Source organism: Dendrobates tinctorius, unplaced genomic scaffold, assembly GCF_039654945.1.
Source record: "Dendrobates tinctorius isolate UK_male_01 unplaced genomic scaffold, ASM3965494v1 ptg000070l, whole genome shotgun sequence".
NCBI classification, from domain to species: Eukaryota; Metazoa; Chordata; class Amphibia; order Anura; family Dendrobatidae; genus Dendrobates; species Dendrobates tinctorius.
In genome coordinates, this window is record NW_027361738.1 from 68804941 (window position 1) to 68832500 (window position 27560).

Consider the following 27560-nt stretch of genomic DNA (forward strand, 5'->3'; position numbering starts at 1 on the left):
GGCTTACACACGAGTCAATAAGTTTTTCCAGTTTTTTGTGGCAAAATTAGGGTGGTCGGCTTATACTTGGGTCGGCTTATACAAGAGTATATATGATAAATAGGTAGAGATTATAATAATCATACAACTGTACTGCAAAAAATACTATTATTGGAACTGATGCAATAACTCCTAACGCTACTCATCAAAAGCTTCACCCTATACATGTATGACCGGCTCAGCTGAGCATACTCAAGATCTCGGAAGAGAGGGTAATAGGCCGCTGTCAGCCATCTCTGACATTGGCTTATTTCCAGCAATTATAAACAAATCTTTTTCCTGACATCTGCTGTCAGAGGAAAGTCATGACACCCCATACACAGTCAGTCCTCCGATTTGTCCCAAATCATGGGGTTTGACCATCTTTCAACTTTTGGCATAAAGAAGTAACCACCAGTAAACTTTTGATTTACTTTACAACCAAGTGTGTGAATTGTTGTGAAATTGTGGTCGTACCACAATCCCAATTATTTCCTATCATATTGAAAAAATTAGTCTTTTTTTTTTTTGCTGTAGTCCCAAAATAATCATATACAGAATTATTAAGGTCTCTCCTATTTCTATCCACAGGAAATCACTGGGGTTGTGCAATTATTTTTCGCCAACTTTCTGTTTTTAGGGCACGACACCATCACATCGAACCCCTGATTGTTACATGGAGAATCAGCATGATCTAAAAAAGTGCAACCAATATCTACGCACTCCTACAAGACTGGACGGATATTACGGAAATTCAGATAATCTAAAAACTCTGATTAGAAAGCCAATGAAAAAGAAAGAAAGCTAAAAAATTAAATTACTCATGAGAACACCTCGACAAATTACAAGTACAAGAAACCACAAAAAAAAAGGGGAAAATTACTAAAAGCAAAAACAAAATAAAAACTAAAGACTTATCACAAAATAGGAACAGAAGCGCGGCTATTGATCCTAATCTCACTTCGGACTGATGCCATCTGTGAAATGCATAAAGTCCCCTAATTTATCCTCCGTGTGCTACGATTTAGGACATTTTAGATCTATAGAGGTAGATCACTCAAGAGTCAGAGAGGGACGGAGCTGGTTTTCAGCACTTGAATAAACCCTGTTGGGATGCACAAAACAGATCAATCACAACATTTGGAGAAAGGTAGGAGCCTTTTCACGGGGCTTCTGTAAAGGTTGGCACCCATCCGTCTTATTGTGGGAGCACAAAGAAGAGTATGATGGAAGACTGTGAGGTCGAATGTGCGCTCCCTTTCTCCTTTGACACCTACTACTGCAGGAAGAGGGTGAAAAACAGGTCAAAGGCTGCTCACTGCACCCACCACCACCACCAATTCACTAAGGAATATGGCTTCCAATAGGGCGATTGCCTAATTTTTTTTGCCATACAACCAGCTATTTATTCCGTGTATAGATAAACAATACAGTAGATACAAGACTTATTACATAAAAGTGCAAGAACTGTGGGAAAAAAAATAAAATGTATATTCCTCCCACTAAATAATAGCCCATTGGTAAAAAGAGACTACATATACCCTATATAATGCAGACTGCCTCCATAGAAGACCACTTATCAGCGCAAGTTTAGGTAGCTGACTCAGAGGATTTGAAGTTAAAGGGGTTGTCAACTTTAAAAAAAAAAAAAAAATTATGTTCTGTATTTTATGTTATGTATTATGTCATTTCAGGTTTATGTATCACATAGCGTCCAGTGAAACAAATGTGGCCGTGATCTACGCTTAATATAAATTTATCAAGCCATGATGTTTCCTTGACAATGAGAAATAATCTCTCCCCGCTTCTTCAAAGGCAGAGAGTGTCCCAGCGATCAAATGAAGGGGGGGGGGGGCCTCTTGCCTTGTTTTAATTATCCAGTAGTGTACGCAGCCTTCGTGGAGCACCACAAATTCCTGGCCCTATTTACTGTGCAAACTAATTTGGGCATCAGACACACAAGGAGATAGAGTGACCTGTCATTCATTAACAGCCGGACCCTGGGATGAGAGCAGTGGATTTTAGTAAGATTTTTAGCTTTTGTATACTATTTGTGCACTCTGTGTGTTATATGTTATGCATAAATAACCTGGTAAATATTGAAATGTGACAAATCTGCTCCTGAGGAAGAAGAGGTCTGCCCACCTTGTATAATGAGCAATATCGGAATATATTACATGTCAATAGTATATAATCTGTACACATGTAAGATAAGATTGTGCAAATATTCAGGGAGGGGGAAAAAAAAAAAAAAAAAACACGGAATACGGAGTAGGTTTTTGAGTTTTTTAGGTTTAGGTTGGGCCAATGATCATCCGATCGTCAGTAGTCCAGTTTCAGAAGATTCCAGTAATCCGTTTACTGCTCCGAAAACTGTAGCCACCTCGGATAAGGTGTTATCTGAGCATGCTCGAGTGCTAACCGAGTGACATCAGCGTGCTCAAAAAATACGTCCGAGTCCCCGCAGCTGCATGTATCGCAGCTGTTACACAGCCGTAACACATGCAGGGATCGCCAGTTTGTTGGGTTTCTCTGTGGAAAATGCACTGTAGATGCAGCATAGAATTGTTCACAGGATGAAGTGCTGCCAAGAACGATGATTGGAGATCTGTTCACACCGCAATTTATCGTTCCTGATAATCTGTCACTGTAAATGCACCATTGTAGAGAAATATATATATTTTTTATTATTGGCATGCAAGACTATATTTTCTTGGCTAAAGGGGGGGCATCAGCTTGGAAACCCCATTTTCCTATACCCACTTTGTGAATTTTGAGGTAATACAGAGGCCCTCTGTCTAGGATAATCATCTCTTTATAAAAAAGCGTCTCTCGCTCGGGTACATTCCCACGATCTGGGACTATCAGCGCTTTGGACGCAGAGTGTGTTCACTGCATTCGAAGCGCTGCCTTCCATTGAAAGCTGGTAAAACCGCACGCGACCACTGAGCCGATAGGATTTATCGCATTCAATACATTCTATTGATTACATTTCTGTTGCGGAGAGTAGCGACAAGAGAAATTGACATGCTGCGGACTAGAAAGACGCACCGCATGTCGGTGTCCGCGGGCTATCCACAGGTGACTATGCACGCATAGCGGAGATGGGATGTCTAGAAATCCCCTCCACTATGCTGTAACATCTGGCCGCTGCGGGATTGACGCTGCATAAATACGCAGTGCCAAATTCGCAGCAAATCCTGATTGTGGGCACGTACCCTCAGGAGGTCGTGTCCTAGCCTGCACAAACCACCTATGGATTAGAATATGGAATGTGTAATAGTCAATACCCCCTTTGGTGGTGCTGTAAGGAAATTAAACATTTATTGCTGTGTCCCCACAGAACACAGCTGAACACTAGGGGTACTAGCAGTGGTACACTTTAAATCATTTTATTGCCAAGGTAGAGAAAACCCCCTTTAAAGTGCTTATTGTATTGGCTTCTCCATAGCTGCCGGACTAAGGTAGTCTTCACTTCTGCACCTGGGATCCTTGGCATCTTGGTCACCTCTTGCACTTATTGAGCCACCCAGAGGCCTAATAAGCGCAATAGTTTCCAGGAAGTGGGGCACAGAATGAAGACCACCCTGGTTTGCCTGCCATGGAGGACCCAACTGGACGCTAGACCATCAAAACTTTTTTCTTAAAGGGGTATTCCCATCTCCAAGCTCCTATCCCAATATGTAGTAGGTGTAGTAATAATAATAATAATCATAATAATAATAATAATAATAATAATAATAATAATAATAATAATATTAGCAAATACCTCCAATTAGAAATGTAGTATAGTTCTTCTGATTCACCAAGTTGTTTACTGAACGTGCAGGGCATTGCAGTAGTATTCATGGTTACGACCACTAACAGCTAACAATCACTAAATCAGTGGTCATAACTGTGGATCCCTAAGGTCCTGCAATGCCTGCACAAGGGGTAAGCAACATAGCAAATCAGAAGAACTATACTACAATTTCTAATTGGAGGTATTTGCTAATATTATTACATCTACTACATATTGGGATAGGAGCTTGGAGATGGAAAGACACGTTTTTTAACTGCATCCAGTGACGATATGAAACAGATTCCGATTCATAAAAATTAATAAATTCAATGTCTTGTTGGGTTGTGACCCCTTTTCGGAAGGGTCCATATATCATGTCATCATCTTTTGGGTATATTCCCAGGCACTGACAAAAGAAAGGCGTTCCCTATCCCATCACAGTGACGGGCGCGTCATCACTGCCCACGTACGATACAACACTACAATTGGTGGGAGCATTAATGTAAGGAAATCCGGGGAGGAATACAATAGAGAAAGGCAATTTGCTCTGATAAATATGCATCAACGCCAATATGCTGGAAATCCTCCCATTTACACTAAAATCACCTATCCGCGATGTTTGCTCTGCTTTGCATAACAGACAGGACGGTAATTAAACATTTGATGACATCCAGTTTACAATGGCCTGTGCCATTTGCATAGTGTCGTGCCGGCTTCTCCTTATTTCAGCCAAAATTAGATTTTTATAATCTCATTAAACAAATCAGCTTTTAGAATCTATTGCCAAAAAATGCAAACCACTTAACCGAGCAGCATGGAAGCCGAGCCTTTCCACTCTACTCCCCACACTGCACATACACACACCTTTGCTGCGCACACACACACCCCTCTGCTGCGTGCGCACACACATACTGCTGCCTACACAGACTGACAATGCTGCATACACAAATCACTCCTGCACACACAAAAGCTCACACAGCGCTGCACTACTGCATACAGACCCCTTTAAAAACATCCCATAGCAATGTAATTTACGAGTAGCTCAGTATCAGGTTTAAAGAGGACTTCTTATTGCATCCAGTCTTGCGCCTTGCACGCATGTGACAGATCACATACCCGTGTAATTTATGGAAGTTTCCTACAACTAATCAGTAACTTCGAGCTCTTGCTCCCTTTCTACTTTGTGGAGACCTGCGGCATAGGGAGATCTATGCAGGTCCCCCCTTCAGCCTCGTCTCCTGCCCTGTACTTGATAAATCAGAGTGAGACTTGGGTGGCTGCACAGTTCTCTCAGTATTCGGGAAGGAAGCGCTCCTATCGTTCACAGAGGAAACTGCCTCTGGACTAAAAGACACACACACTCTTTAGCAAGATTTTTTCCTTGCTAAAAATTACGTCCCTTAGTCAGAAAATACGGTGTTGTTATACATGTATATATATTTACATAGTAAATATAAAATTTATTTTAGCTCTGGGATACACTCGCCAGCACGTGACCGCCCAATGTGAACTTGGATTTACCCCGATAACAGTTTGGTGGAATTGACCTTGACTCGGGACCTTCTCTTGCATGTAAGGCCTAAAAGCCTTGGTTATTCCATAGAGCTTGCAGTAGCCATTAAATTATTATTTGTGTAGCGAGCTATTGTGGAGCTGAACAAGGGCCTGGATTTCCAGACTCTGAAAGTGCAATTGTGTTTTAATCTGCAGACTTCCCTCTGAAAGATGGCACCCTTCATCTTTTCTCCTTGAAAAAGGAGCCGTTCCATGCAGACGCACGGAGGAATAAAATGTCATTCAATAACCAGTGCGGCGGCTTAAAAGCCCATTTACATCCAGTCTTGTGGGTTCTGGTCGGTTCAAGGGAGAAAATGGTCTTCAGATGTAAAGACCTCCTACCTAGCCATTGAATTAATGCATTACGCTATATAAAAAAAAAAAAAAAAGAAAGAAGGTTGCGCGGATATGAAATCTCATCAATACAGCATCAGGAGAGTTACGTAGAGTGCACTTATGTCAATTCAGTCTCCACCTTAACCAAACCGTGACTTCCATTCTCACTACAGACCCCAACACAAAAGAGGGGAAAGAAAAAGAGCGCTTTAGGAAAGGTAAATCCAAGCCGTCCTGCTTGTTAACCCCTTACATCAGGGATTTCCTAAGACAATTTCTGCCGTACATGAATGTTTACATTTTGGGGTGGCAATGCTTTAAGTGAAAATGATAGATCAGTGATCGATCCCGGTCATGATCCGAGCCCATGGTCAGGGCTTTCATTGATGCAGATTTGGCAAGAGCTATTTATCTATTAAAACCCAGTAAAACTAAAAAAAAAAAAAAATCCAACGAGGACTATCAACATTTTGATAGATATCTAAAATTAACTCTTGTTCTTGTGTGGGTGGCTGGAAATAAAAGTGACCTACTAAAAGTATTGTAGGCAAATCTAAACTCAGGGGAATATAAAAATGAATTGACATTCCCTTTAAATTTGCCCACGCGCCTTGTATATAGTATCAGAAGGAAAAGCTGATAGGAGAAGGAGAAAAATGTTGGGACTCTTAAATCAATATGTGACGTCATCAGCTAAAACAGAACGATTATGTCAAGTTGTGGTTGCCCAGACATCGAAGATTGTGATCTGCCACATGCCCGCAAGGGCCACATAGACAATAGCTGCTGGCAGAACGATGATTTGGCTGATTGATCTGACAGCAGCGATCTCTCACAACTCCTCCATACACAACATTCTGGTAGTGTGTTCCGCTATCGAGATTCCTGGAGGCGGCTTAACATACACATAGATACACATAGATATATAGATACATAGACAGATATTGGCGGGTTTGGCAGTCAGTCTAATGTGAATAAGGCCTTTAGCTTTACAGCCTTCTCCCTGACTTCCCAATACAGATGAATGACTGACAGCAGCTTATCTACCAAGAAAACAAAAGGATCACCTGTCAGGGCATGAGTCAGGAGACCCCCCCTCACCACCCATACAAATTAGATGGTCAGCTGGTAAGACAATTTTAATGTGATGTGTCTGGAGGTATTAAGGCTCTGTTCACATTTTGTCCTTAAGTTATAATATGCAGGTACATGAGAAAAGCTTTGAATAATATATCCAATGACCCCCATTTAATTGACGGAGACCATAAGGACACTATTGGCCTCCATCTAATGAAGTCGTGCTGAGATACGGTATTATATTTTTTTGGAACGGGATAGTACAGCACAGTAGACTTATTTCACAAGTGGCCATGCCAATAGTTTAAGTAGAAATATTCTTATATTAAATTATTTATGGGCCCATTCGCCAGGTCCTTCTGTTGGGGGTATATTTATGGGAATACCCTCAACATTTACCACCAGCACAAGGTTCGGACAAGAGATGTGAACGGAGCAGTACTTCAATGGCTGGACAGCATATATAAAACAGGAGAAAGCAATTCGTCAGGGGACGCAGAATGCACATAAGCAGAAGAAACGTCATTTCACCCACCTGATCCAACAGGAGACGAGCCAACGCTTAGGCTCTGGAGGCTGCCATTCCTGAGCAATGTAGGAGACCTCTGCAGGCCAGAGCTGGCTATACTGCCGGCAGCAGAGGCCACGGAGGATGTTGGTGAAGAGGAGGAAGCAGACAGGTTGGACATACCATCTTGATTCTTGCTCCCTCTTGGCCGGCCAGGCCCATGTTTACTCGGCTTACTTCCTTTCCTCCTCTTCTCTTTCACCACCTCTTCTTCCACCATGGAGGATTGTACACGCTTGTATCCTGATACAGTAAGGCTTGAATTCATATAGTCTCCGGGAACACTATCAAAGTTTTTGGTCTGGAAAGACATAAGTGGATTTGATGGAAGGCCCATTAAGGAACTAAAACTGCTCATTGTCATTTCCTGAAGTCCTGGTGGCTCCAGCTTGGAAGCTTCTTTGGTTGATGGGAGTTGTGGTGGGTGATGATAGCCATCAGTACGCAGTTCAGAATCGGCAAAGCTCAGGAAATCCTGGGGTGACTGCACTGAACTTCCAGAAGACGACTTAACACTGCTCGGCGTTCCTAAAAAACTACCTGGGAACAAAAACAAAGGAAGGTATAAAATAAATGCAATGGACAGTATATTAATGGACAGAGACAAGCCTACTGTAACATACTCTAAAACTAATGAGTCTTACATTGAAGTCAATTTTCTTACCATTCTGATAGAAAAAGAGATTGGAAAATGTGGTGATAAAAGTCATAAACCGCACCAGAAGAATTTGGGTACAAAATTGGGATTGCAGATATGAAGATGAAAAGCAGCCATCTTCAAAGTATTCTTGGTCTGTACAGTAGCAGCCAGCCTCTTATAGAAATATTCTTGGGATAAGACAGAAAATATCCTTAGAATAGGTCATCAATATCAGATCTGCGGGGGTGCAACATCCGCCATCTCCATCAGTTGATACTTGGGAGCTGCGACTGACGGATGTTGACAGCGTTCAGCACAGCTCTGTAAAGCATGTAGCGGTTTTTCTAAGGTACTGCAACTCCAATCACATTCATTTCATTGCGAGAGGAGCGGCAGCACCAAAGAACGGCCACAAAACAGTGTACAGAACTGCTTCACGTAACAGGTATCCATTAATTGGCGAAGGCACAACACCCATCACCCACACCAGTCTGATACGGATTATCCCTTATCCCAGTACTAGAAAAACCCCTTTAATGCAAAATGTTGCAATTTTTTTTAAACCCCTTAGTGACAGAGCTAATTTGGTAATTAATGACCAAGCCAATTTTTACAATACTGACCACTGTCAGTTTATGAGGTTATAGCTCTGGAACCCTTCAATGGGTCCCAATGATTCTGAGACTGATTTTTCGTGACATATGGTACTTCATGTCATGTCAGTGGTAACATTTTTTCAATATAACTTGCGTTTATGGGGGGAAAAAAAAAAAACACGGAAATTTGGTGATTTTTGTACACTTAAATCAAAAAGTGGTGGCACACAAATCAGTTAATACATAACATTTCCCACATGTCTACTTTACATCAGCACAATATTTGTTAGGAGGTTATAAGGGTAAGGCTATGTGCACACGTGCAGAAATGTTGTGGAATTAGCCGCAGCATTTTCGCAGCTCCCGCAGCGGGTAAGACGCATGCAAATTCGCATGTGTTTTCCCACGAAAAACAAGCGCTTTGCAAGCATATTTAGCTTGCAGAGTGCTTGCGCATTCCAAGCGATTTGAAGCATCGCTTGGAAATGTGATTGACAGGTGGGTCACACTTGTCAAGCATGACCAACTTTTACTATTGAGGCTGCCTATGCAGCCTCAAAAGTAAAAGATAGGATGTTAAAAATAAAAAATATTGTTATTCTCACCTTCCGATGGCCCCCGATCTGCTCTGCGGCGCTCCCGATCCCAGTAATGCTTTGCGCGAAGGACCTGAGATGTCACGCTCGCGAGAGCACGACGTCATCAGCAGTCATTAGCGCAAAGCATTACTGGGACCAGAAGATGCTGGGAGTGTGGCGAGAGGCGGGAAGGACTTCGGGGGTCGCAGGAGCGTGATTATATCTCTATTTTTTATTTTTATTCTATTTTTTACAGGATTATGGTACCCAGGGCCTGGAGGAGAGCCTCCTCTCCTCCAGACCCCGGGTGCCATCTGCACATGAAGCGCACACTATAAGCATGGTGGGCATAGCCACATGCGGAAAGAGAGCATTTCAATGCAATCCTATAGCGGCGGAATCGCCGCGATTCCACAGAAATAATGAACATGCTGCGTATTTTTCCGCTATGCGATTCCACAGCTGAAAAATCCGCAGCATTAGCACAGAATTGCGGAATCCCATAGGATTGCATGGGATGCGTTTTCTCGGCAATTCCGCAGTGGAAAAACGCCTTGAAAACCCAAAAATAAATGCAACGTGTGCACACAGCCTAAAAGTTGACCAGCGATCTCATTTTTTCAACAAAATTTACAAAACCATTTTTTTTTTCATTAGAGACCACCTCACATTTGAAGTGCGTTAAAAGGGGGTCAATATCACAGAAAATACCCAAAAGTGACACCATTCTAAAAACTGCACCCCTCAAGGTGCTCAAAACCACATTCAAGAAGTTTATTAACCCTTCAGGTGCTTCACGATAACTAAAGCAATGTGGTAGGAAAAAATGAACATTTTACTTTTTTCACAAAATATTTACTTTGTAACCAAGTTTTTTTATTTTCACAAGGCTATCAGGAGAAAATGGACCACAATATTTGTTGTGCAATTTCTCCAGTGTACGCCGATACCCCTTATGTGGGGAAAAGTCACTGTTTGGATGCATGCCAGGGCTCAGAAGGGAGGGAGCACCGTTTGACTTTTTGAATGCTAAATTGGCTGGAATCAATGGTGGCGCCATGTCGCATTTGGAGACCCCCTGATGTACCTAAACAGTGGAAACCCCCCCAAATTCTAACTCCAATCCTCATCCCAACCCACCCTTAAGCCCAACCCACCCCTAAGCCCAAAGAACTCTAAACCTAATGGAAAAATGGAAATACATTTTTTTTTGTGTTATTATTTTCCGCTAACTAAGGGGGCGATAAAGGGGGGTATGATTTACTTTTTTTTTTATTTTGATCACTGTGATAGACCCTATCACACTGATCAAAATGAACCAATAGGAAAAATGTCCTATTGTTGCCGGGTACCAGCCAGCAGATCTAGGCGAGCGCACTGCGCATGCGCCTGCCATTTTCTCCCGGAAGGGACAGCCCAGGGTACTTCATGGAGGTTGCAGGGACAACTGAGGTACTGGGGGGAGGGGGAAATCGGGGGACTCTATTTCTCTCTCCTCTGATGAGCGATCACATCAGAGGAGAGAGACATTAAATGGAAAATTGTGCCTTTTTTTGCGGTCGCCGTTCTACCATTAAACAAATCGCATCACAGGGGTCGGTAAAAACTGACCCAAATCATGTTCTCTGGGGTCTCGGCTACCCCTGGTAGCCGATACCCCGGAGAAATTCCGACTCTGGGGGGGCGCTATACCTTTATTGCTCAGCGCCATTAAGAAGCGGTGCTGTGATTTAAGTTCTCTTAACTGCCTCCGTTAAAAGGCGCATCGATGGTCGTTAATAAGGGGTCAAAGAAACATGCTTTAAAGAAAATAAAAACACAATGGGATATCTGAAATTTTATAGAACCAAAATAATTAGGAGTTTCCCTCTCCAGCTTTCTGCACACCATCAACGTGCTTTTATTGAAATTAATACAATCATCAGTGCAGTGGCAACAGCGTTGCAGTCAATTACTTGACTTAGTGCTCTGCCATGTAGACCACATTACCCGCTGATCCAACGATTGACTGCAGCGCTGTTAACATGATATCTCTGCTTCAGCCAGTGAACAATCACTGGATCAGTGGCAGAGACGCAGTGCAGGACCTCAGGAGGGTGAATACCGGCTGATTTTATTATATTTATAGGGGTATTCCTGTCTCCAAGATCCTATCCAAATATGTAGTAGGTGTTATAATGTAGAACAGTTCCTCTGATTCACTATGTCTCTTTCCTCACATGCAGGCATTGCAGGACCTTAGGTATCCATGGTTATGACCACTAATATAGTGACAGTTAGCTAATGGTCGTAACCATGGATTCCCAAGGTCCTGCAATGCCTGCCATGAGGAAAGAGGCATAGCAAATAAGAACTATACATTTCTAATTGGAGGTATTTGTTATTATATTATTTAATCAACTACAGATTGTGATAGGATATTGGAGATGGGAACACCCCTTTAACATTGCCACGTGGATAGCGAGAAAAAAGGTGAAGTGGGAGAACCCCTTTAACCAAAAACCCTTTAAATAACTTGTGCAGGTAAATGAGGTCAGTCAATAACCCATTACCTTAAAGCTTGTGGAAAATCACCTAACCAGTCATTAGCTCACCAGGTCTAAATATTTCAATGATAATCCTATACAATATTTTATTGGATTTCCGACCAATGCAAACCAAGCGCAGCTTAAATTAACAGCTCTAAGAAAGAACAGGGCTTGAAAAGAAAAAAGTTGGCATGTCCTTTCCCAACCTTCTCTGATCTTTGGTTTCCGCCAAAAAAGTTGACAAATCGGTAGTAAATATTAGAGCTCTTACTGGGCTCTTTACAGGAGAAGCTTTAAGACAACCACTATTTTGTCACTTAATTAGCAGCTATGTAAAATGGGTTTCCATTAGCCGATCTGACTGTCACCATCTGTCTTTCTTCCAGCCTTTTGTTTTTACAGCTGCTGTTAAGAGCTCATTAAGATTCTATAACTTCTTCTAAACCCATATAGCCATGGAAGAATTTCGGCAAAATGTGTTTTTTCCCCTCTTAAACAGCAACTGAATTATGTTGGGTATGACAAAATCTGAAAAGTGCTACAGCAGACATGGAATTACAAAATGGAAGAGTTGGATCTAGTGCCAAAATAGTGTGCCAGATCATTTCATCATGTTTTTTGAAAGGGAAGGAAAAAAAATTTTTTTACAGAAAATCTTAGATGTAAGGGTATGTGCACATACCCTAAAACTATCTTTGGATATTTATTATGAGCACTAGTATCTTACTACTATCAATGAGGTCGGATTCCTCAGTGCAAACGCCAATCTGATACTTGGAATCTGTACCTAGGGTCCACAAGCAGTGTCAAAGACAAACCAAAACACACCAAAAACATAAAAACACTAATCGCAAAAAGTTAGGGATAGTTGTTCTATGGCTGAAATTTCAGGACTATCCTAAAATGCACTCCAACCTTTTTAGGTGAACTTAATGAAGTTGTCCGACAAACAAAATACATTTTAAATCAATAGATCTTGGAATAATACTAATAATCATTTTCTGTTCTCTAACAAGGAGCTTGATGGCAAAATTCAGAACAGGCTTTGATCCATGAATAGAACAATAAGTTTTGGGGTTCAATTAGAATTGGTATTAAACAGTCCTCCACATCACGTTGTTCACATTTTGACATCATGAGACCAAGACGACACCCAACAACTGAAGAGCAGTACTTTGTCATTGTGAGGCTTCAAGCAGGATGTTCTCAGATGGAAATGGCCACTGAGCTTAGAGTGTCTTCAGCAGGTTGCAACAGAGAGAGAAACTGGAAGAGTCACAAAAAGGCAGAGAAGTAGACGTCCTTTGGCCACATCCCACACTGATGACCGCTTCATTGTGAACAATGCCCTTCAGAAAGGATGATGAATGCCACACAACTCCAGGCACATTTAGGGGAGACGAGAGGAACCCAAGTGTCACATCAGACCATTCAAAACAGTTTACATCAACATGGTCTGCGCGCTAGACGACTAGCAAGGCACCTGGCCACACCACCAGGCACAGGCGTCAACATCATGCACGGGCCAGTGAGCAGCTACGCTGAAAGAGGGACCAGTGGGTCTCAGTGCTGTTCACTCATGAAAGATTTACGTTGAACAGTAATGATGGCCGCCAACGATGTTGGAGAGTTCAAGGAGAGCGCTATGCATCAGCCACTGTTGTCCCCAGATGAGCCTTTCGTAGCGGTGGTGTTACAGTGAGGGCAGGTGAGTGTAGTCAATACAGAACTGCCCTATACTCTATGAATGGTACAATGACAAGCCCCCACTACTAGAAGAACATTATTAATCCAGTCATTGTGCCTCTGCATGAACACAGGCCGAAATTCATCTTCATGGGCGACAATGCTTCAGCTCGTCGAGGTCGCATCCTTAGGGAACTAGTGGAGATTAGAGTACCTCAAATGGAGTGGCCTGCACTTTCTCCAGACCCGAGTCTCAGATGAGTTGTTGTGTAGAGACTCATAACTCTGTACCCCAAAACGTCAATGATCTGAGGGCCACCTTTCAAGAAGAGTGTTATGCCATACCCCAGCAGACAATAACTCCACTTGTGAACAGCATAAGATGTTGTCAAGCTGTAATTGATGCTCAAGGCCACATGACAAGTTATTGAGACATTTACTTTTTTGGGGGGTATACCCATCATTGCTGTCGGCTTGTGTTTCAATAAATAGTTTGAGATGAGGAAATCGCCAATGCATGCTTCTACCTAAATGCCCTAATTTCATGATAAAATATCACTGTAGCAGGAACTTTTTACATTTCCATAAATTTCACTGAAAAGCAAAATATCCCAAAATGTTTGTGAGTAGTGTATGCGCGATGTAGACTACTACCCCTAATATTCCACATCGTCCCGTCAGCCAGAGCCACCAGACTACTACCCCTAATATCCCACATCGTCCCGTCAGCCAGAGCCACCGGACTACTACCCCTAATATCCCACATCGTCCCGTCAGCCAGCCACTGGACTACTACCCCCAATATCCCACATCATCCTGTCAGAGCCACCGGACTACTACCCCTAATATCCCACATCATCCCGTCAGCCAGAGCCACCAGACTACTACCCCTAATATCCCACATCATCCCGTCAGCCAGAGCCACCGGACTACTACCCCTAATATCCCACATCATCCAGTCAGCCAGAGCCACCTGACTACTACCCCTAATATTCCACATCATCTCGTCAGCCAGAGCCACCGGACTACTACCCCTAATATCCCACATCATCCCGTCAGCCAGAGCCACCGGACTACTACCCCTAATATCCCACATCGTCCCGTCAGCCAGCCACTGGACTACTACCCCCAATATCCCACATCGTCCCGTCAGACAGAGCCACTGGACTACTACCCCCAATATCCCACATCATCCCGTCAAAGCCACCGGACTACTACCCCTAATATCACACATCATCCCGTCAGCCAGAGCTACCGGACTACTACCCCTAATATCCCACATCGTCCCGTCAGCCAGGGCCACCAGACAACTGCCACTAATATCCCACATCATCCCGTCAGCCAGAGCAACCAGACTACCACTAATATCCCACATCATCCCGTCAACCAGAGCCACCGAACTACTACCCCTAATATCCCACATCATCCCATCAGCCAGAGCCACCGGACTACTACCCCTAATATCCAACGTCATCCCGTCAACCTGGGGTCAGAACCAGAGCGCTGAGTGGAACGGTCCTAACTTCCATACCGGGGATCCCTTTAAGAGAGGCCTGGGGTCAGAACCAGAGCGCTGACTGGGTTTGTCCTGACTTCCATACCAATGATCCCTTTAATAGAAGCCTAGGGTGAGAATCAGAGAGCTAAGGGATTTACACTAACTTCCATACCGGAGATCCCTTTAAAAGAGGCCTGGGGTCAGCACCAAAGCGCAGAGTGGATCTGACCTCACTTCCATACCGGGGATCCCTTTAAGAGAGACTGGGATCAGAACCAGGGCGCTGAGTGGATTTGCCGTGACTTGCATACCAATGATCCCTTTAATAGAACCCTGGGATCCGAATCAGAGCATTGAGGGATTTGCCCTAACTTCCATACAGGAGATCTCTTTAAGAGAGCCTGGGGTCAGAACCAAAGCGCTGGATGGATTTGCCCTGACTTCCATACCAGAGATCTCTTTAAGAAAGGCCTGGGGTCAGTACCAAAGCGCAGAGTGGATTTGCCCTAACTTCCATACCAATGATCCCTTTAAGAGACCCTGGGGTCAGAACCACAGAGCTGAGTGGAACGGTCCTAACTTCCATACCAGGGTTCCCTTTAAGAGAGGCCTGGGGTCAAAACCAAAGCGCTGGATGGATTTGCTCTGACTTCCATACCAATGATCCCTTTAAGAGGGAAGATGTGCCTACGGGATGAAGGATGTGTGATGGGTATATGGGCACAGGAGGGGGGGGGGGGATTCATTTCTGTCATGTGATCTCTGCTCCTTTCAGGGGGGGGCAGACAATGGCCGGGAGCTTATGTTCCCGGGGATGCTAGATTTCTCCCACCATGTCAGTGTATACTGAGGTGTTGTCAAGTGGGAAAACTTGCTCATAGCAACCAATCACAGCTCAGCTTCTTTTGAACAGCTCTGGTAAAATGAAAGCTGCTTCATGATTGGTTGGTGATACACACACATTTTATTTTTTATAATATATATATATATATATATATATATATATATATATATATATATACACACACACACACACACTCACTGGCCACTTTATTAGGTACACCTGTCCAACTGTGTGTTAAGACTTAATTTCTAATCAGCCAATCACATGGCGGCAACTCAGTGCATTTAGGCATGTAGACATGGTCAAGACAATCTCCTGCAGTTCAAACCGAGCATCAGTATGGGGAAGAAAGGTGATTTGAGTGCCTTTGAACGTGGCATGATTGTTGGTGCCAGAAGGGCTGGTCTGAGTATTTCAGAAACTGCTGATCTACTGGGATTTTCACGCACAACCATCTCTAGGGTTTACAGAGAATGGTCCGAAAAAGAAAAAAAAAATCCAGTGAGCGGCAGTTCTGTGGCCGGAAATGCCTTGTTGATGCCAGAGGTCAGAGGAGAATGGGCATACTGGTTCGAGCTGATAGAAAGGCAACAGTGACTCAAATTGCCACCCGTTACAACCAATGTAGGCAGAAGAGCATCTCTGAACGCACAGTGCGTCGAACTTTGAGGCAGATGGGCTACAGCAGCAGAAGACCACACTGGGTACCACTCCTCTCAGCTAAGAACAGGCATCTGATGGCTACTTTCAGCAGGATAATGCGCCATGTCATAAAGCTCGAATCATCTCAGATTGGTTTCTTGAACATGACAATGAGTTCACTGTACTCAAATGGCCTCCTCAGTCACCAGATCTCAATCCAATAGAGCATCTTTGGGATGTGGTGGAACGGGAGATTCGCATCAGGGATGTGCAGCCGACAAATCTGCGCCAACTGTGTGATGCCATCATGTCAATATGGTCCAAAATCTCTGAGGAATGCTTCCAGCACCTTGTTGAATCTCTGCCACGAAGAATTGAGGCAGTTCTGAAGGCAAAAGGGGGTCCAACCCGTTACTAGCATGGTGTACCTAATAAAGTGGCCAGTGAGTGAGTGTGTGTGTATATATATATATATATATATATATATATATATATATATATATATATATATATATAGATTTTTTTTTTTTACTATTTTTGCTTAATAAATACCACTACTTACAAATAAAACTTGCAAGAAAAACAAACTAGAAAAAAAAAATAAACCTGTAAGAGAAGCATATTGTATATGGGGTAAAATAATATTAGTGAGCCTAGAAAAGGCATACAGGCTATTGATTATGAAGTTAAAAGTATTTCTGAGGTTTTACAAAAGTCACCTAGAGTAGGGAATGTTAAGAAATAAAATAACTTACCTGCAGAATCCCACACTCCTACACTGCTGGCCCTGCAGCCATCACATTACCCACTGCAGTCAATCACGTTCCTCAATGGTGACAACTCCATGTATAGCATGGGACCACACTGAGGCAAGTGATTGGCTGCAGAACTCGGCTGAATAAAGCAGAGGAAGTCATCACTGCAGGACCAGCAGAGACCCCCCGAGCAGCAAAGCTGCAGAGGGTAAATAGTGGTTATTTCTATATTTTATAATACTCCCTACTCTAGACTGTTCGCTAAAGTCCCCCAAACCATTTTAAAAGTAGGGACCTTACTCCATTTAGGCCCCCTACTATTTGCCAGAGTGGAGAGCACCTGGGTGACTTGAAACATCCAAGAATTACATGACGGGACCATTGATTTCAGTGGAAACGCTGTAATTACTTTGTTTCGCCTGTAGAGGCACTGCAGTGAAACTAAACACTTACTGCCAGATTACCCCACCGATCAATTACATTTTTTTATTGGGGGTTCAGTACAAAAAAAAAAAAGATGATGAGCATGGTCAACAATTTTGCAAAAAAATAAAAAAAATATCATTACCTTTATTTGAAGAGCTATGAAAACATATAACTGATGTAGACCAATTTACATCACTACATCAAGCATAATAATTCTGTCCTATTTTCATAGTGAAGGACATAATTCCTTACCTTGCTGGAAGGGACTGGTTGCTGCGGCTGGACCAGTAGTGTTCCTCCCACTGCTGGACTTACGGCCGCGCTGAATGGGGTTGTGAGTCGCCGTCTTCTTGGCTTTACTTTCGGACATTCGGGTTTCCAGAGCATCTTTCACACTGGCCGGATGTGCAGAAACCTCCTGGAAATTTGCATTTGTGAACCGCGCTGCAGTTTCCTCCAAACGCTTTACTGAGGTTGTCACCAAGTTGTTGGTGGTGCCGCAGGTATATGACTGAAAGTTGGATACAAGAGGGTTAATTGGGCTTTTCACTGCAGCAGGGCGTGATCGATTCTAGTACAGTAGGACCTCAAAATTATACACCCATAAAAACACTACAACAAGAATATTCACATTGTTTACAGGCGTCAAAGTCAAGAAATACCAGTCCAAAATGATGGAGTCTGCTAAAAATTGCGGCGGTGAGTCACACGAGTCCGCAATCCTTAATACAGCTCCCATACAAACCTACCAGTCATACTAAACCGCCCAATGTGTGATCTCATACGGAGGCACACAGAGTTTTCATGTGAATCTCCTCACCTTCAGAGATTCCCAGCTCCTCTTTTGACTAATGAGGCTGGCGAAACGTTATTATTGCAGAGTGACGCACAAAGTTGCACCAGCACAGCTAACCAAAAGCAGAGCTAGAAATGCCCACAGGTAAGGAGGTTTGCAGGCCTACCCGTCCAGCAGTCACAGATTACTGACCTGGCCGATAGCCCAGAGTCCTGCCAATCAATTTTCCCATCTTTAGTTCCATGTAATACTATATTACCCCTGAAGTGGCCACCGCGGGCGAAGCAAATGGCTGTTGTGGCTTCCCACGGTCAAAACTGCTCTTTGCTTGACATGTTAGGAGCAGATCGCAGGGTGATTAGTTGATCATTCCTGCAGCCGCATACTGAAAAGGGAGAGTCTTCCCTGATTATACATAGTGTGTGTATATATAGTTACATAGTGTGTGTATACATACATGTGCACGTATACACACACATGAAAATGCACACTGTACAAATCTATATTATACACAACACAAAATGCTCTGTGAGAAAGTAAATTTCAGAAACTGCATGGATCAAAATGTATAAACCAAAAGGGTAGGGGAGATTACAACACAAAGAAAAAAAAGAAAAGGAAAAAAAAAAAAAAACAAGTGTTCCCCATTTTATAGCCTATGTATTTTAAATGCCTATACTGATAAATACAAGCTTGCTATAGGGCAAAGTAATTAAGTCTCAGTTTATTCCAACTATCACAAATAAAACTGATACAAACAAAAAAAAAACAAAAAAAAAACCCAAAATCGATAGCCCAGCAAAAGACATAAAAACCAAGGCTACAGATTTGGTTGTATCAAACATTGCAATGACCATAATTTGTAGTGATCTGTTCCAATCAATTACCATCATTACATTATAAAAGCACAAATCAATAAAAACATTCAACATGCCTTCCTAATTACAGAGGTGATCCAAACCGAGAGAGTCCAGGGCGGCCGAGTGCTCTTTTGAAGGAAACACCAAGAAAGAAGCAATCAGCATTTCTTCTCAGTTATTACCAATGGTGTTACGACGGCTCTGGATGAACGGTTCATATACTCTCCACTAAATACACAAGTAAATTATATAAAAAAGTGCAATAGAAAACAGAGCAATGCAGCTTTTTGCCCATATCCTAAGTCTACTACCTGCAAACATAAATTCCATTTTGTGCTGTGCATCTTTTAATAAAATTTGTGAATTTTACTCCAGTTTTAGCAAATCTGCCCTATATTCTCAAACTCATTATAGAACCACTATGTGTAATCGGATTCTGCTATTCATTATTTTTCTCCATTAGGTCAGGATCACGTTTTTCCGGCAGTGACCACATGTGCAACGTTTTGGGAATGAATGAAATTCTCACTTTTATAAGTCATAGCTCTAGGTGCGATGGGTTTTCAGTGCCTTTACCAGACTTTTGTTTAAAAAAAAAAATATATATAATATATAATATATATATATATATATATATATATATATATATATATATATATATATATATATATATATATATATATACACACACAGCTCAAAAAAATAAAAGGGAACACTTAAACTCCTCCAAGTAAATCACACTTCTGTGAAATCAAACTGTCCACCTAGGAAGCAACACTGATTGACAATCAATTTCACATGCTGTTGTGCAAATGGAATAGACAATAGATGGAAATTATTGGCAATTATCAAGACACCCTCAATAAAGGAGTGGTTCTGCAGGTGGGGACCACAGACCACATCTCAGTACCAATGCTTTCTGGCTGATGTTTTGGTCACTTTTGAATGTTGGTTGTGCTTTCACACTTGTGGTAGCATGAGACGGACTCTACAACCCACACAAGTGGCTCAGGTAGTGCAACTCATCCAGGATGGCACATCAATGCAAGCCGTGGCAAGAAGGTTTGCTGTGTCTGTCAGCGTAGTGTCCAGAGGCTGGAGGCGCTACCAGGAGACAAGCCAGTACAGTCATGGCCAAAAGTTTTGAGAATGACACAAATATTAATTTTTACAAAGTCTACTGCTTCATTTTTTCTAATGGCAATTTGCATATACTCCAGAATGTTATAAAGAGTGATCAGCTTAACAGCAATTACTTGCAAAGTCAATATTTGCCTAGAAAATGAACTTTATCCCCCAAAACACATTTCAACATCATTACAGCCCTGCCTTAAAAGGACCAGCTAACATCGTTTCAGTGATTGCTCCATTAACACAGGTGTGGGTGTTGATGAGGACAGGGCTGGAGATCAATCTGTCATGATTAAGTAAGAATGACACCACTGGACACTTTAAAAGGAGGCTGGTGCTTGACATCATTGTTTCTCTTCTGTTAACCATGGTTATCTCTTAAAGAAACACGGGCAGTCATCATTGCACTGCCAAAAAATGGCCTAACAGGGAAGAGTATCGCAGCTAGAAAGATTGCACCTCAGTCAACAATCTATCGCATCATCAAGAACTTCAAGGAGAGAGGTTCCCTTGTTGCCAAAAAGGCTCCAGGGCGCCCAAGAAAGACCAGCAAGCGCCAGGACCGTCTCTTAAAAGTGTTTCAGCTGCGGGATCGGGCTACCAGCAGTGCAGAGCTTGCTCAGGAATGGCAGCAGGCAGGTGAGTGCATCTGCACGCACTGTGAGGCGGAGACTCTTGGAGCAAGGCCTGGTCTCAAGGAGGGCAGCAAAGAAGCCACTTCTCTCCAGGAAAAACATCATGGACAGACTGATATTCTGCAAGAGGTACAGGGAGTGGACTGCTGAGGACTGGGGTAAAGTCATTTTCTCTGATGAATCCCTTTTTCGATTGTTTGGGACATCTGGAAAATGGCTTATTCAGAGAAGACCAGGTGAGCGCTACCACCAGTCTTGTCTCATGCCAACTGTCAAGCATCCTGAAGCCATTCATGTGTGGGGTTGCTTCTCAGCCAAGGGAATGGGCTCTCTCTCAGTCTTGCCTAAAAACACAGCCATGAATAAAGAATGGTACCAGAATGTCCTCCAAGAGCAACTTCTCCCAACCGTCCAAGAGCAGTTTGGCGATCAACAATGCCTTTTTCAACATGATGGAGCACCTTGCCATAAAGCAAAGGTGATAACTAAATGGCTCAGAGAACAAAACAGAGATTTTGGGACCATGGCCTGGAAACTCCCCAGATCTTAATCCCATTGAGAACTTGTGGTCAATCATCAAGAGATGGGTGGACAAACAAAAACCTTCAAATTCAGACAAAATGAAAGCATTGATTTTGCAAGAATGGACTGCTATCAGTCAGGATTTGATCCAGAAGTTGATTGAGAGCATGCCAGGGAGAATTGCTGAGGTCCTGAAGAAGAAGGGTCAACACTGCAAATATTGACTTGCTGCATTAACTCATTCTAACTGTCAATATAACCTTTTGCTACTCATAATATGATTGCAATTATATTTCTGTATGTGATAAAAACATCTGACAAACACACATAAAAACCAGAGGCCAGCAGATCATGTGAAAATATAATATTTGTGTCATTCTCAAAACTTTTGGCCATGACTGTACACCAGGAGACATTGAGGGTGCCGTAGGAGGGCAACAACCCAGCAGCAGGACCACTACCTCAGCCTTTGTGTAAGGAGGAACAGGAGGAGCACTGACTGCCAGAGCCCTGCAAAATGACCTCCAGCAGGCCACAAATGAGCATGAGTCTGCACAAAGCTTAGAAACTGACTCCATGAGGATGGCCTGAGTGCCCGACGTCCTCAGATGGGGGTTGTGCTCACAGCCCAACACCGTGCGGCCCTCCAAAGAAATGCCACCCCACACCATTACTGACCCACTGCCAAACCGGTCATGCTGAAGGATGTTGCAGGCAGCAGATTGCTCTCTATGGCGTCTCCAGACTGTCATGTCTGCCACATGTGCTCAGTGTGAATATGCTTTCATCTGTGAAGAGAACAGGACGCCTGTGTCGAATTTGCCAATCCTAGTGTTCTGTGGCAAATGCCAAGCATCCTGCACAGTGTTGGGCTGTGAGCACAACCCCCATCTGTGGACGTCAGGCCCTCAGACCATCTTCATTGAGTCGGTTTCTAACCATTTGAGCAGACACATGCACATATCTGGCCTGCTGGTGGTCATTTTGCAGAGCTCTGGCAGTGCTCCTCCTGTTCCTCCTTGCACAAAGGCGGAGGTAGCGGCCCTGCTGCTGGGTTGTTGCCCTCCTATGGCATCCTCCACATCTCTTGGTGTCCTGGCCTGTCACCTGGTAGCGCCTCCAGCCTCTGGACACTACGCTGACAGACACAGTAAACCTTCTTGCCCCAGCTCGCATTGATGTGCCATCCTGGATGAGCATGCTCTACCTGAGCCACTTGTGTGGGTTGTAGAGTCCGTCTCATGCTACCAAGAGTGTGAAGGCACAACCAACATTCAAAAGTGACCAATACATCAGCTAGAAAGCATTGGTACTAAAACGTGGTCTGTGGTCCCCACCTGCAGAACCACTCCTTTATTGAGGGTGTCTTGATAATTGCCAATAATTTCCATCTATTGTCTATTCCATTTGCACAAAAGCATGTGAAATTGATTGTCAATCAGTGTTGCTCCCTAAGTGGACAGTTTGATTTCACAGAAGTTTGATGTACTTGGAGTTATATTCTGTTGTTTAAGTGTTCCCTTTATTTTTTTGGCTGGAGCAGTGATATAAACAATCACAGGATCAGCGGCGGAGTCTCAGTGCTGTACTTCTGAGCACTGGCTGATTCTATTATATTTAACACAACAGGACACAGAGGGTGAATATTGGACATTTTCATTTGAAAAACTTAACTCATTTACAAATTTGTGGAAGCAACATATCTTCATAAAGTTGGAACAGAGTTAACAAAAGGCTAAAAAAAAAAACAAGTTGTGGTTAAAATAAATACAAGCTTGGAGGGCCAGTTGTCAACCAAGTCACATGACTGGGTAAAAAAAGAGCATTGCAGAGAGGCAGAGTCTCTCATGAGCAAAGATGGTCAGAAGTTCCACAATCTGAACAATCGAGTCTAAAATTTGTGGAACAATTGCAGAAAAAGGTTACTCAATGTAAAAATGCAAAAACTGTGAACATCCCACTATCTACAGTATATATTAAGAGATTTGGAGATTCAGGAGAAATCTATGTGCACAACAGACAAGGCTATCGGTCAATATTGGATGCTCGTCATCTACGGGCCCTCAAGTGACGCTGCAATAAAAACAGGCATGTTTCGGTTGCGCAAATCACTGCATGGGCTCAGGAATACTTCCAGAAATCATTGTCTGTGAATCAAGTTCGACATGCAATCCACAAATGCAAGTGAAAGCTCTATCATACAAAGACCATGTATCAATACAATTCAGAAACGCTGCAATCTTCTCTGGGCGAAAGGTTATGTACAAAGAACTGAGGAAAATTGGAAAACTAATGTGTGGTCAGATGAACCAAACATCCAGCTTATCAGTGTACAGGTGAAAATCCTGCATCTCTGATGGTATGTCTAATGAGACGGGCAGCTTACAACATTAAAGGCATCATGAATACTGAGCATTATATTGAGGTCTAAGAACAAATGCTCCCATCCAGGAAACATCAGAACGGCCTTACATATTTCTGAAAGAAGATGCTAAATCACATACTGCATCAACCAAAATAGCATAACTTTGCAGAAGTTGGGGTGACGGTCCGGTCACCTGCAGTCCAGACGTTTCAAAAATGAAAAACATCTGACGCATTATGAAAAAGACGACAAAAGGCCCAGGACTAGTGAGCATCGAGAACCCTACAACAGACGTCTAGCAATCACCTTCTGCTCTGTTGTGAATAAAATATGACTGAGATTTACAAATCATTGCATTTGGATTTTCTTTACATTTTATACAGTGTCCCACACTTTTGGGAACTGGTGCTGTATATATTCATTTGGTGTAACATTCTGCCTATAGCTAGGGTTATTTATTTTTATTTTTTTTTGCATGGCCATGCATTATACATCTGTACAATAACACTTAAAATGCTCCTTAGCATGTATGTCTCAATCCCCTAACAGGCAGGAACACTACAAGCCAGGCACGTCCCAGTAGTCAGACCCCGCCGATCAATAAAGTTGGCCACACACGGAGATAGGGGCCTTACAAATTACACATTGATGGACTATCCCGTATATTTCTTAAAATCCTCAAATTTCTGGATTCAGAGTGGGGCACTGATGTACTGTGACAGAAGCTACAAAGCTTAGTCCACTCTTCCACAGATTTAATATACATTGCCCAATCTGAGAAACGTCATGGTTTCCACTTGGTAGAATGAAAACCTCTGAGTTGGCTGGAGGGATATTTTAATCACTGCTACTAATTGTTGTATATGGCTCACTTTCATCAGAACATCTCCATGATTGATGCGTTATCATGACCCATGATTGATGTGTTATGACCCCCTAATGTATTAATTCAGACTGGCGCTATACACAGGGAAGCACGGAGACGTGAATAAGCAAGATGAAGGCACGGAGGCACGCATATGCAAGAGGAAGGCACAGAGTCACGCATACGCAAGAGAAAGGCATGGAGACACGCATATGCAAGAGAAAGGCTCGGAGACACGCATACGCAAGAGGAAGGCACGGAGACACATACGCAAGAGGAAGGCATGGAGACACGCATACGCAAGAGAAGGGCGCGGAGATATGCATACGCAAGAGGAAGTTGCGGAGACACGCATACGCAAGAGGAAGGCATGGAGACACCAGACAATAGGAAGGCACGGAGACAGGCATACGCAAGAGGAAGGCACAGAGAGACATACACAAGAGGAAGGCACGGAGACAGGCATACGCAAGAGGAAGGCACAGAGAGATATACACAAGAGGAAGGCACAAAGACACACACATACACAAGAGAAAGCACAGAGACACACATACACAAGAGGAAGGCACAGAGACAATACACAAGAGAAAGGCATGGAGACACATACACAAGAGGAAGGCACAGAGACACACATACTGTCACGCCGCTCTCACCTGGGGCCGTGGCTCCGCGCCCGACGTCACCACTTCCGGTGCCGTGGCCACTCCGGGGGTCACGTCGGGAGCGCACCTCTCGCACGTAATCCTATGGCTGCACGGTGTTGCTAGTGTGCATGCGTGCTCCTCTCTTCCCTGACTGCAGCCACGCCATCTCTATGGTCTGGAAGGACCTGACCCGGAAGTCTCAGTGCTCTTGCCCTATATCAGGCTGCCTCTTCCTATGGGAGGTGCTTGATTATTGTTGTGCTTCCCTGCTTGGTCCTTGCTTGGCTGCGCTCTGTATTCAGGTCCCCTGCCTTGTGCTCTGTCGTGCTTCTTAGGCCGGCTTCACATTTGCGTATGGAGGAGATGCGGACTTCCTCCGTGAAGCTCCGCCCATTTCCGAGCCTCCTCCGGTCAGCTCCACCTACATCATTCTGACAAATGCAACAAGTTGAAATTTTGATGCGGTCGCCGCATCAACAAAACAACGCATGCGGAGGCATCCGCCTACATCCGCACGGCCTGCGTACCCAATGTTAAAGATAGGGTACACAGGCTGCATGCGGACGTAGGCGGAGCTGACCGGAGGAGATGCAGAAGTGGGCGGAGCTTCACAGAGCAAGTCCGCATCCCTCCGCAGCTCCTCCATACGCAAATGTGTACCTAGCCTTAGCACACGCTCTGCCTCTGTACTGTGCCCTGTTGTGCGCCTTAGCATATGCTCTGTTCCTGCAGTGCTCTGCTATGCTTCCTAGCACAAGCTCTGCTTCTGTCCTGTGCTCTGTCGTGCTTCTTAGCACACGCTCTGCTCCTGCCTTGTGTTTTGTCGTGCTTCTTAGCACATCCTCTGCCTTGCTCCCAGGCATGCTTCCCAGCACGCGCATTGCCTAGCGTTGTACTTAGGTGTGCTCTCTCACACGCGCTCTGCTTTGCTCCATACCCGGGTGTGCTAGTCGGTACACGCCATACACTCTCCCGTACCCACCGTGCTCGTGTACGCGCCTTGTACTACCCAGCGTGCCCTCGTGCACATGCCTTGTACTGTCCTATACCTTGCGTGCCCCTGTGTCCACGATTTGCGCACTCTTGTTTTCTGCACATTCCCTGTTGCACCTTGCTAGACACTCACTCGTGTCTTCTGTTAGCCAACCACCTGGTTCCAGCAGTCGTGGTACTTTGCCCCCCTGGGTCTGCCCCTGACACTCCCTCACTAGGTCAGCTCGCCCTGGGTGGGTTGGTATCGCGACCCAGAGGGTCCACTCCAGGAGTCGTCACACATACAAAAGAGGAAGGCACAGAGACACACATACACAAGAGGAAGGCACAGAGACACACATACACAAGAGGAAGGCACAGAGACACACATACACAAGAGGAAGGCACAGAGACACACATACACAAGAGGAAGGCACAGAGACACACATACTCAAGAGGAAGGCACGTGGATATACCATACACATTCCTGATCAGTCTTCTCATCCTCACTCACCAGTGACCTCTGCTACTAAACAAGGAAGACTTCTGACCACTGAGATTATTTTGTTTAGCCCCTTTCAGGAGACATTCCTATCATGGATGGGCTCTCTAGCTGGTGGTTTTATTTTTCAGTTCCTTATGTTCATATACCCCTTTGTGACTGCAGATGTTCCTGAGATCCTATTCCTTCAAACACAGGTGTGCGGATAGAAATACAATGAAAACCATGGATTTTTTCTTTGGAAGTCACTTAACTGACCACCTACAGCATTACTAAACCAAGATTATGGAAAATAAAGAAGCCATTATTTTCATTTCAGAAGCAGAATGGGGGAATGTGAAAGTCCAAAAAGCCATTTCAAAACCCTAAACCTATTTGGCATCAGAATGTTTAAAGAACTATGGTAGACGATCCTCCTCTTTTTCACGGTTACCTGCAGTATAGATCATCCCGAGCCTCCTGGTTGGGATATTACAGTCAAGACAGACCAAACTATAAAGTACAAAGCCGAGGTACACATGTTCAGAGATGAGCAGCATGTCGGATACTGCTCCTCCACAGAAATGAAGACTCTTAGGGCTGCGATTAGTGTACAGGTCAGTAACCTATTGGACTCCAGATATTGTGAAGATATAATGAGCAGGCCTTGATAAGTGTGAGCTACAGCATGCTGGGAGTTATGGCTTCCCATCCAGAGTGTACCAGGATGCTTAACCATGGTTTATTGTATACATTTAA

The 27560-nt window shown here is 43.7% G+C and overlaps 1 protein-coding gene across 9 annotated transcripts in view; it reads right to left on the reverse strand.

Moving 5' to 3' along the window:
• MLLT10 (MLLT10 histone lysine methyltransferase DOT1L cofactor) overlaps positions 1-27560 on the reverse strand; it is a 191994-nt gene that overhangs the window by 51458 nt on the left and 112976 nt on the right. For all 9 annotated transcript variants that reach the window (XM_073581823.1, XM_073581822.1, XM_073581828.1 and 6 more), the window contains 2 exons: positions 17783-18041; positions 7305-7877 (listed from right to left, as the gene is read on the reverse strand). In XM_073581823.1, coding sequence (XP_073437924.1) covers positions 7305-7877; positions 17783-18041 — 832 coding nt within the window. The remainder of the gene's footprint in view (positions 1-7304; positions 7878-17782; positions 18042-27560) is intronic.